The 12,425-nt window shown below is 42.5% G+C and overlaps 1 protein-coding gene across 2 annotated transcripts; it reads left to right on the top strand.

Moving 5' to 3' along the window:
* Positions 1-11,983, top strand: LOC122758611 (TNF receptor-associated factor 2-like). Of its 2 annotated transcripts, none has more exons than XM_044012874.1 (11): positions 1-220; positions 3,695-3,904; positions 4,023-4,101; positions 4,689-4,787; positions 4,867-5,028; positions 5,114-5,188; positions 5,746-5,820; positions 6,942-7,514; positions 7,793-7,970; positions 8,155-8,303; positions 9,248-11,983. In XM_044012874.1, exons 2-11 carry the CDS (start codon positions 3,717-3,719, stop codon positions 9,464-9,466), a joined length of 1,797 nt encoding a protein of 598 aa, XP_043868809.1. In that variant the 5' UTR covers positions 1-220; positions 3,695-3,716; the 3' UTR covers positions 9,467-11,983. The 2 variants fall into 2 exon arrangements, with proteins under 2 accessions (XP_043868809.1, XP_043868810.1); XM_044012875.1 differs by lacking the exon at positions 1-220 and adding an exon at positions 256-443.
* The last annotated feature ends 442 nt before the right edge of the window (positions 11,984-12,425 follow it).

Below are 12,425 nucleotides of genomic sequence, written 5' to 3'. Positions count from 1 at the left end.
ACGTAAGAGCCAGTCTGAAAGTGCAATGGCGATATTGGACAATAACAGCCGTCGCTTTTGGGGACCACATCTATATTATGTGGCTAAGGTTGAAGGAAACACGTCCAGTCGGCTGCAGGAGCGCGTGTAACAGCGGCACAGTGCACGAGCGTCCAGCTGCCACGGGGAGAAGAGATTCCACAGCCTCTGCACGCGATGACAGTTTAGACTAAAAACGCTGGTAAGTGCAAACTCCGCTGGTTGCAGCAGCATTTGCTTTGCTTTTCCACTTAATGGTCTCTTGCAGGCTGCGAGCCTCGGATTTCAAAGGGGCGTGGCCGCGTGCTGGCTGGCTGGCTGGGTACCACTTCTGAGCAGAGGATGCTGATAGCTTAGCAACAAGGAGGGAGAGATGGAAGCGGAGGAGAGACAATGGCTGTGCGATTTGTCAGCATCGTTACTGGGTAGGCTTGCTGAGCCTGTGTTGTTCGGCTGTAAAGAGAGGCAGCTGGTGATCATCATCATCATCATCATCACCAACGCCGCCGCCGTCGTCATCCTCCTCCTCTTCCTCCTCCTCCTCCTCCTCATCATCACTTAGTGCCAAGTCAACTACGGGGAGCCATGAAAGCAGAGTGCAAATGTAAACAAAGGGTGTGGGCCTTCCAGCTGGCTGTGCTGCTCTGTGAACAGCCACACAGAGGAACTGTTGAGGATCAGAGGAGGAGAAGATGTCACACTCGGGATGCAGACACACTTCGCGGCTCACTGGGTCTTTAAAATGTTTCCACTAAAGGATCGCCCTCGGCCGCTTCATCAAATACTCACCATCGGCTTATTGTTATTATTTATTCCCTAACCCCATATCCAGAAAAGTTGGCTCACTTGCTAAAGAATGTAGCTGAAATCTTAAATCACGTGAACCTTTATTTAACGGTAAAAAAAGTAGACGTTTTCCTGTGTTTTCACTGGCAGACCTGACGTGTATATTGCAACACTTCATCCTCCACGTGAGGTCACTGGAGCCGATCCCAGCTGACACAGGGTGAAAGACAGGTCACACTCTGACACACACAGACACAAACAATCATTCACTCTCACATTCACACCTACAGGCCATTTAGAGTGGTCAGTTAACCTCTGCACGCCCATAGCTGAGTAGAAAGAGAACTTGGCTTGTGAATGAAGAGTTGCTTCTTTCAGTCCGTGCCAGGTCATGGGGCTGTGTACCCCTGAGCAAGATACCCCATCCCTATTGCTCTGTGTTAATTGGACACTCTGAATTGACCCCAGCCGGTCCAACGCGAGGGTTGGGACAGTGTCAGGAAGGGCATCTGGCATAAAAACATATCTGCCAAATAAAATATGTGAATTCAGAAGCTGAAAGACATTTTAATTTTACTTCTGCATGTTTTTGGACTGCAGAAAGGCCCTTGTTGTTCTGCACCTGGGTCACTGACCACTACCCCGCTGTGAGGACTTAAAAAGAGCGTCTACCAAAGGCTCAGGGTTATGTCTCACCACTTTGTGCCAAACTTCATCTGAGAAACTGTGAGTCAGTTCATTAACAAGTGTTTAGGTCTTTCACACTTATAGAGTTTATAACATAAAAGGACTCAGGGAGTCAGGGTGAAACTTAACGGCCAAGAGTGGAAACGAGGGTTAGAATAAAGTTTGTCAGCAAAGAAAGAACATATTTCGTTGTCCTTTGTCTGATGAATAAAGGTTGAAGTAAATTCAAAATCAGATTTTAGACTTCACAAACCCATTTTTAACGACACCGTTAAAATGCTGTTGATCCACTTGCATGTTTGCCAGTTCAAGCCTCAACGTCACTGCGTCTGTGTCCTCTGTGACTGCGAGCTAAACAAAGCGTTTGGACTGTTTGGGTGCGATGCTTTGACCTCTGGGTTTTGAAGCGTGGAACAGATTCTTTTTCACAGATTTGACACATTTTCACAGACCAAACGACCTCAGCTAGAAAAACACTCACGGTGAACCAACCTCTGCCAAGACCGCTCAGACCTTTTCTGGTAACGCCGCTCACAGACAAACAATGATGGGCTATCGATGATGAGAGAAAGTGTAAAGTAAATAAAGTCAGTTCATCACAGACCCTGACAAAGAAAACAAGTAGACTGCTACATCATAGGCTGGGTGTGTAGAGTTTGAGCAGAGTGAGAGGCTAACAGGTTTACTCTGCTCCGATTCTGTCTACATCCTGTGATCAATGGCATATTAGCTTCTCTGAAATAGAATATCTGCTGTGTCAGACTCTGCTCGCACACTGTAGCCTTGCCCTGTGATGGAACTGTTTTAGTTTATAGTGTTGTTGTTGTTCACAGCATAAGCTCCCACTTAACCCCAGTCACCCTTACTTAACATGTTCTTATTATTTATACTAAGTATGGTAGAGTGCAGCTCTTCTTTTACTTACACATGATGCATGACTAACATTATCTTTGAAAGTTTTGAATACTGTTGCCACTTAAGTGAGTGTTCTGAACACTTCTGCCGCCACTGCAAACTCTTTATAAAAGCACCTTTATTAGACATTGTGTGATTTGTATACAGACGGGTGACAAATGAAAGGAAAGCCCTGAATAAGTGAGCGGAGGAACGTGCACAGGTGCGTGGCACAGTCAAGCAATTAACCTCCAATCTTACTCCCTCTAAAGTACGAATAAATAAAAGCAGAGCAAGCCCATTTGATTCTGTGTTTGATTCGAGACGGCGGGAGGAAAAGATGCGAGTGACTTTGACAGAGGGTGTACGGTTACGGCACAGATGGCGGCAGCTTCGCGCACAAAGACGCTCAAATGGCTGGTGTTTCATTTGGTACAGTGAGTGGCTCGGCATGAGGCTCGACGGAAAACACTCGAGTTAATAAGGTTTGCGGTCGACAGCACAAGTTTGATGACCGTGATGCATTAGCGTGAAGGGGTGAAAAAAAAAGAAGGGAAGAGCGACTTACTCTTCTGCAGGAGACGGGGGCTGTTGGGGCAGGACACGGTCAGAGTTTTTAGTTTGCCAACATTTTGTCATTGGAGAAGTAAGAGTCGCTGCAAATCAATACACCGTTGCTCTCGGTGATAAAAACACTTCCTTCCTGATGGGAAACATCCACAGGACACAAAGGGCTCAATGGATGGCTTAGAATCGCAAGAGGCGCAATATATTTGGAAGCCAAAATATGATTTTAGACTAATTATTGTCTTGATTTGTACACATCCTATTCTACATACTGAAGAGGACGGCGTTGTCTCACAGATGTGCACAAATATCACACAGTTCCCTTTTTTTAATATGTTTTTCGAAAGAAAATGAGAATGATGATGTAAAAATTGCCATTCCCCCTGATATCACTAATCATATCGCAATCACAATTAGATATTTATTCCAAATCGTTCAGCCTTAATGTATATGATATTCTGTATATTACGTCTAAGGTCTTATGCTGCATGCGTCTGTGTTCAGGGCTCAGTTTTTCCCTTAAGCTAGAGTTAAGATGCCCTTTTGTCTGCTTGGTGATGTCATGTTAGTCTGTCTGGGAAAGTAATCAAATTTAATATGGCATAACTTAATATAATACAATATAGAAGTGCCTGTCCTGGAAATATTGAACCATACCAGCGAAACATTGTAATTTGTAATTTCAGGACATCGAAATGAGTGTGTTTCTTGCTCGTGTTTTGATGTTTTCTTTCTTCTCCAGGTGTGACGTGTGAATAGACACCATGGCCACACAGGAACCGTCCCCGCCTTCGTCCATGGAGAGCAACAAACCCGGCTTTCCCAAGAAGATCCTGGGCAATAAGCTGGAGGACAAGCACCTGTGCAACTGCTGCCACAACATACTCCGACGACCATTTCAGGCCCAGTGTGGACACCGCTTCTGCTCCTACTGCTTCAACAGGACAGTGAGGTGGGCAGTTATGGGAGCGCAGCTTTCAGAGATGACTTACTTAAGCACAGCACTGTGTCCTTTCACCATTTGGTATCTGATGTGTGTATTTAAGCACATGTTGTCATGTTTATTCCAGTAATGGACCCCAGAAATGCAACGCTTGCATTAAAGAAGAGATTTTTGAGGACCCTACGTCGATTCTGAAACAAGGATGTGTGAGTATCAAAGTGCAGTTACTGTGTCAAGAAAAAGCAGTTGTATACAAAGTATGATTATATATATATATATATATATATGTACATATGTGTGTATTCTTCTGACACACCAATAAATCTTTTAGCTCTCGTCGAACAAAAGGTTACAAAAAGTTCTCCGAAGCCACAGGAAGAGAAACTGCAGACTAAAAATAGCGTTTGCTGCTTGTGTTGTTGTTGTTTCCACCACATCTGTTCTTGCCTCATCTGTTCACCTTCGTCTACACTGATTTTCTTACAAACAATGGGCAAAGTGCATGGAAACTGTTACGTTGTGTTGACAGAGAATGAGCTCGCCTCGGCCTCTGCTGTTCGAGGACTTGTTTAGTAATCTGCCTCTTCCTTCATGTCAGACAAATGTTGAACTTCGGAGGGAGGCTCCGCTGACAAGGAAAAGAAAAATAAACAAATGCACGTCCACTATATACATTATCCTGTATCCTAAATGTACACATTTCCCTCAGCTTAAACAATCAGTGCACACCAAACAGGGAGGCTCTGTGAACACACACTGACACAGTGTGACGCCAAATCCTCTGTTTTTTCAGGCTTTTCCTGACAACGCCGTTCGAAGGGAAGTTGAGAACCTAACAGCTGTTTGTATCAACGAGAGTTGCACGTGGACAGGCAGCGTCAAAGAGTACGAGGTGAGGTGAACTGTGACCCGACTTTGACCCACTTGTTGACTGCGCACAGGCGCTCACGCTCGGCTCTGCGCCCCCACAGATGAGCCACGAGGGGAACTGCGAGTTCATGATCATCCCCTGCCCCTCCTGTAAGGAATGCATCCGCTTCAACGAGCAGGAGCGCCACAACGAGCGAGAGTGCCCGGAGAGAACGCTCAACTGCAAGTACTGCAAGGAGCCATTTCACTTCAAAAATATCAAGGTTAGAAATGATTTATTTAGACTTAAGATGCTCGTCAGGCCCCGGACACAGCGCAGCAGCTCTATGGACTGTCCTTGTTTTTCAGGCACATGATGAAATCTGTCCCAAGTACCCGATGATCTGTGAAGGCTGCGCCAAGAAGAAAATACCCAGAGAAAAGGTGATTCTTCTCTGTCAGCCATGTTTGGAAAAGATGGAAACACGTCTATACGGGACTGAAAAGGCCTAATATAATGGTTTATTTTAATTAATCAACTCTTTCTGCTGTGCCAGATGCAATTCTCGATTTGATTCTTGATTTAATTTCATTCTATTTTCACACTTTCGCAACGTTAGAAAATAAAGCATGTTTCATGATGAGTCATAGACTTATGTAACAGACCTCCACACACAATCCTACGCCAATAAACACCCAGATCGAGCAAAAATACACAAAAAAGAAAGACGCACAATGAAGAGCTCACTCCAGCACAACACAATCATCGTAAAAAAACTAAATAATTAACAACAACCAGGAACTAAATATAAAGGCAGTAGTTTGAATATGGATTTACAGTTTACATTTACACATTTGTGTGAAACAAACATTTACAGAGTAATAGATGTATGTAATATAAGCTCATTGATGTACAGAGGTTACTGTAGTACTATTATTGTTATGTGTTATTATGTGTGGATTAGTTGGTGCTAATGTGTGTCGTTTTTTGTCTTCTCTAGTACGTGGACCACATTAAGTTCTGCAGCAAGTTCAGAACCCCGTGTCGATTCCACGTGGTGGGATGTGATATGTCTGTAAGTATTGAAATTAATCATATTTCATCTAAAATATTGAGTGTTTGAAATGTTATTCATTTGAAACATTCAGTGATACTGTAGAGGAGGAAGGTCAAGGTCCAAAGAAAGAGTTACAATATGAAATGATGTATTGAAGTATTTTCTGTTGAAATAAATTCAACTGTCCATATTGAAATAGTCATTTTACATAATAACCAAAAATCTCACTTACTGTAGATAGTGATCTCTTCCGAGACAGACTTGTACTGAAGATACAGATAGATAAAATCATGCACAGTGAATTCTTACACCATGGGCATGAGTATGCAATTAAAAAAAAGAATTATGACAATTGTGGCTGCTTTTACAGGACAGTTTCAAACTTAACCCTGCAGTAAGCACCATAATGTGCAGGTGCTACTTTCAGCTCAGACTGAACACGTGGTACAGCTGATGTCAAAACGTTCTGTGTATGTGAGACCGGAGAGCAGAAATAATGAGAGTTTTTGCAGTAGAGGCTTCTTTTCATTAAGTCAAGTCAGGTTTATATATACAGCACACAGCATATGACAAGCACAGGTCATAGACAGAGGTAGACCGAGTAACTGGGGCTGCTATTTGCCATTTTTTAATAATGAGTGTTGGCCCTTATTCTTCTTAGTTTTTGTTTTGTTTTTTTGATGACCCGTTTCATGTTATTATACATTATTTTTCTATTGAAAATGTAAAATTTACAGCAGTGCAGACAAAAAATGTAGATTAGAGAGACAAACCATTAGTGTTGTTCAATAACTAGTAACTGAAGTTAAGCCATTTTTGTAATATTTGTTAACATTAAAAGTAATATTTTATCAGATGGAGGAAAAAAAGGAAAATCAGCCAAATATATGGGCCAAATTATTGTCAATTATTGGCTATCAGCGTTCCTGATTCCTAAAAATTGGCCATAGAAAAACCCATATTGGTTGATCCTTTAGACCCATAGAATAGGATCATCTTGCATGTCCTCATGTAACTCATGCATATACACAATACCAGGGCCAAACTTTGCTTTGTATAAGACTAACTTTACAAATGCCAGCATGAAACGTTTCTACACAAAGACTTTGACCTCCAGTGTATTCCCTCCCTTTATAAAGGTGGAGAAGGAAAAGATTCATGACCATGAACGCGCCTTTGCCTACGAGCACCTCAACCTGCTGCTGCACTACATCATGGGCATGAAAGTGAGTATGGAGGGCCTGCAGCCCCAGGGACTGGAAGTCGCCGGACACAAACTAGTAGAACTTCAGCAGTCCCTCAGGGAGCTCGAGGCCAGAGTCTCCCAGCTCAGCACCACCTCCTCTGGGCCTCCCGTGCAGGGAGCTGCCGCCGCCGCCTCCTCCTCATCCTCCAGCAGTGGCCCCCCTGGTCCACCCATTTCAGCTCCTCTCCCTCCACCTCCCACATTAGCTCCCACTCTCTCTGTGTCTACCTCTTTCACACCTTTGCCCAGCTCAGTGGGTGCAGCGTTGGAGCTCCAGCTCCACAGTGAGAAGACCAAGGTGATCGAGCTGGGACGCAGGTGCACGGAGCTGGAGGTCAAATCTGGCACGTTTGAAAACGTGGTTTGCGTCCTGAACAGAGAGGTGGAGAGGTTTGCCACCACCATGGAGGCCAGCAACCGTCAGCATAAACTGGACCAGGATAAGATCGAGGCTCTGAGTAATAAGGTGGGACTGGAAATAGATGACTATCATAGTTATTGGAGATGTCATATCTGAACACACAGTTACAAATACTTTCTGTGAGATTTATTTATTTTTCTGAGGACATTCTTAGAAACTTATTTCCATACATTATCTTTTTCTCATGACCTCACTCTCCATTCTAAATGGATTAAACCACAATTTATGTTACGTTTGTATGTTCCAATTATATGTGGTATATATTGAATAGGATTGCGTGAAGACCTTAAATATAAAGTAGAGTGTGTGAAATCCCCCTCCAGGTGCGACAGCTGGAGAGGACAGTGGGGCTGAAAGACCTGACAGTAGCCGAGATGGAGGGTCGACTACGGGAAATGTCTGCCACTACCTTCGATGGCGTCTTTGTGTGGAGGATCTCTGATTTTGCCAAAAAGAGACAGGACGCCATCGCTGGTCGAGCCCCTGCCATGTTCTCACCAGGTAACATCGCAAATGAATACAGATGATCCACATACAAGTGTGGTCAGACCCCCTGAACTGATTAAACTGAATAATGTTCAGACCCTGTTTCTCAAAACCACATCAACCTGTTATGATCAGTTTTAATTCATCAGCCAATGGATAGCAGAATTCTCACGATTAAATTTCCCTTTCACCCTTTCAGCCTTCTACACCAACAAGTATGGCTATAAGATGTGTCTGCGGATCTATCTGAATGGAGATGGGACGGGGCGTGGCAGCCACCTGTCCTTGTTTTTTGTGGTGATGAGAGGTCAGAGTGACGCCCTGCTCAAATGGCCCTTCAACCAGAAGGTAAAAGATATCAAGGGAACATAAAAGAATGTATTTTAGCTCTTTTTCAGGCACCAAACAGCCACATTTGTATTTATGTTTGAGGTTAAGTTCCACAGCAAACAAGAAAACTGCTGGAAAAAATGTTTGGTCTAAGAAAGTATGTATTTTAAAGTTGCAGTGCGTGACTTTATGTGATTTTTCGTTATTGTTAATGTTGTTATTCTGACTGCGTTTAGACGTTGTGAACAGAAACGATGTATTTTTATGCTGCTTCCTTCATTTGAAATGGGCTCTAACAAGTAATACTATCAGACCTGACTGAGTGAGCGCTTACGTGTATACAGCAGCAGAGCAGGGGGCAAAAAGCATTTATCCCCATGAAATTTGTATTTTCATGGGTGGTTCTTTCAGTCTTACTACAACCTGTTGGTAGCCATCTCACTCTATTAGCTCAAAGTGTTGCTTTTGCGTCCATCTGTCTTGGCGTAAAATGACTCATTTCCTGTGTGCAGTGTGGGAATGTTGCCGGGTGACACAGTATTCAAACACCGCTGTCATCTGACGGCGATAGGCTTAATCAGCATCGTGTGAAAGTCATTTGACAGTGGCTTGCATCTAACAGACATTAGTTTGTGTTGAAAAGTTACGTACTGCAACTTTAAAGAGGGGAATTAGATCATCATAAATAAATCATGCATAATCAAGTTTATTTCTTAGATAAAAAACAAATAAAGAAGCAGCAATACATCAACAATGCATAAATTACTAAACTGTATTTATTCAGTGAACTAGTATAGTTTTAGGTAATGTTTTGTTTGTTTATGAGTTGTTTTTCTGAGAAATCTTACATGTTGACCCTTAAAATGTCATTATACACTGTCACTGTTAAATATGCCCAACAGTAAGTAACACCAAAAGTATGCACAGAAAACATTGTCTTTCTACCCTTTCCCTGTTTCCAGGTGACTCTGATGCTGCTGGACCAGAGCAACAGGGAGCACATCATTGACGCCTTCCGACCTGACGTCACGTCGTCCTCCTTCCAGAGACCAGTGAGCGAGATGAACATCGCCAGCGGCTGTCCACTCTTCTGCCCGCTCTCCAAACTCGATGGCAAGAACTCCTACATCCGCGACGACACCATCTTCATCAAGGCAATTGTGGACCTCACCGGCCTCTAGGTGACTTCACACGGTGGGACAGTTTGGCAACCAGGCAGCTCTTTGACCATTACGGCTTCACGTTAGCTCAATTGTGGTTCCTTTTTAGGGCTCAGGCATCTTACTGTCCTCCTGCGGCGATAGGGAGACAAACATGCTTGCAACTGTACGCTGGTTGAGGCTGCAGTTAGCTCAGGCCAGGCGGCGCTGGCATCGTCATACCCGGTGGTCTCGATGCGTGAACCACCGTCATTGCTGTACATTTTGGGTGCAAAATGTTTTGTTTTCTTTTGACATCCGAGCACCCACTCCACCAGGTGATGAAAGTGTCCCATTCTGCACAAGTTAAAGGACACAGACGTAAGCACCAGTGCAGCGAGGTCAGCGCAGTGTTGAGTGGAAGCAGGTGTGCGTGATAAGATGGAGTGAAAAGAGTGAACGTCTTTTTTTTATCTCCTACTTCTGAATAAGTGGGACGTCACTGAACATGTGTTGGGGCCGGATTGTAGATTACAGGTAGTGTAAGTGGTGATTCTGATGTCGCTGTAGAAAGCTGGCAGTAGACTTGCTATAGAGTTTAGAGTGTGGCTTGATGCAGTTTTAGCTTTTTTATCTTGCAGACTGTGGATATTGTGAGCTTCTCAGTGTGGAGTGTGGAGTGAATTTGCATAGACAAACGTGGAGTTATGTTATGAATAAGATTACAGGCATTTATTTTTGCCTCTTTTCACACAAAGTGCATGCTGCTGGCCTTTTTAAGTATAAAATTGCTCCTTAATATGATTGAGCTTCATGAGGGTTCCTCGTTTGTTGTTAAACTTGTTAGTGAATTAGCCATCCGTGATGGTGGACATTGCCTGCATGTTTTTTGGAAACAGGCTATTTACATGTAAAGTTAGTGTTGCGTACGTGTTCCGAATAGGGGTTGGTGGTTCTGATCAGTGGTTTGGTACATCTGTGGAAGATACAGTGAAGTTACCAAGGAGTCAGGGCAGCTTGCCAGACAAACCTGAGGCATAAAACTTATGTGTTTTTGTCTCCGACAAACAAACATCGCTGGAGTTTTCCCCAGGATGTGCTCACTAAGCTCACATCTCAACGCATAGTGCCGCGCCCCACCACAGACTGAGGTTAACACAGATTCCACGAAATGAAGGAATTGTCCGTTCCTTGTTTTCTGTTCCTTACAGTATACAGTGCGTGTGTGTTTCTGCTGCTCTGAGATAGAATACTGATGTTGAATCTAATATATACGTATATGTTGGTGCAAATATACATGAGGTAGATGTATGTGTGGAGGGTGACAGGCTGAAAACAAGAAGTTGTAATGCACTGAGGTAGGTGACGGGCCATTGTTTACTTTATTTCCCGCATATTGATATTCAAATACAGCCCCAGACCAATCTTTCAAAGTGTTTTATTGTATTCTTTGACATATTTCTAGTAAGACACAAGCCAAACACAAAATTCAAAGAATACAGAGACGTTGCTGTAATTTTTCAATGTGTCCACCAGGGACTGCTGTTCTACTTACTTAGCATGCATGCTGAGGTTTTAAGGTTCACGCTGGCCTGTTTGAAAACCAGTCTCGACCTGTATTGAAACCTCTCTGTGCATGGGAGGCTTCAATTCACATCCACTATGGAGTTTCACGCCGGGTTTACTCTGTGAGCCACGTGTGAGAGCGTTTATTTGTATTTGTTTGGATGACAAGACGTAATCATAGAATAGTTATTATGTTATACCTGGCACTGTGTCTGTTCAACAGAGGCATCTGCCTATATTCATAGCAATTTATAAATATGTATCTTTCATATCATACTGTTGAAATAATCTATATATCAAAGTTAATATACACAAGATGTTATAATAAACATAGTATTGCTGAATACCTTATTAATTCTATATCTATATACAGATTTTTCTTTCTTTTTTTGTCAAGATGGTTTGAACAGGCCAGGACAACCCCTTTGTGCAGTAAGGACTTAGGATTCCTTCTAGAGTGCAATATATGATTATGTCTTAGATTGTAATGACATCTTGGCTTTAAAGGGTTTTTAGAGAGGTCATACTCAACAGCTTATTGGTTGCTACGTGTTTACATTAGCCATTATAGCGCTGAAGACCTGCAACCAATGTCAAACTGTCCAAGGAAAATATGGTGCTTTCCTTGCCATTAAGCATACATTACTCGATGTCACTGACATGGGAATCTGTAGTCAGTAGCTCTCCATGAATATGGCGGCTCAGTGAGCCGAAGACCATTTTAATGTTGAGGAATTATTGCTCTATACGGCGAGGTGATTTCTATCTCTAACTCAAAATAACTTTCAGTAAAGACTGAGCATGTAATAGGGAAGATTACATGAACTTTTTAAACCGTGAGTGTTCTTGTAATGTGCCAAAATCAGATACTATTACCTCCATATACTACTAACTGTTGTATTTCGAGTTGTATTTTGTGTTCTATGCCTAATATATGGTGCCAAATATACAGTATTTATATTTAATTTGTATGTATGTGTGGCCGTGGATGTGTGTATGTTTGTGGGGAGGAGTGCACGCATGTGTGCCATCTAACTATGATGCATGGGGTCACTAGCACCAGAGAGTATAATCAGTACTGTCCCATGAAACATGACAAACCCTCCTGAGGTTTCTGAATGTAAACTTTATTTTTTATTTATTTGTTTATTACAAAAACCCAACAGCAGTTGTGTAATGTGATGATGCAGTTGACTTGAGTCAGCTTTATTTGTGCACTTTGTATCGGTCGTCTGTCCAAACAGGGTATTTTGTTGAGTGATTAATGTACCTTGAAATCATATATATATATATATATAAATATATGTATATGTATATATGTACTGTATATATATACACATACATATATATGTATATTCTGATGTGATCATTGATGTATTATGCTAAAAGGACATGCAGTATGTAATAAAGTTTGATGGTTTCAGCTTGACGGTTT

Source organism: Solea senegalensis, linkage group LG21 (assembly GCF_019176455.1).
Source record: "Solea senegalensis isolate Sse05_10M linkage group LG21, IFAPA_SoseM_1, whole genome shotgun sequence".
Lineage (NCBI taxonomy): Eukaryota > Metazoa > Chordata > Actinopteri > Pleuronectiformes > Soleidae > Solea > Solea senegalensis.
This window is presented reverse-complemented; position numbering and strand designations above follow the sequence as displayed.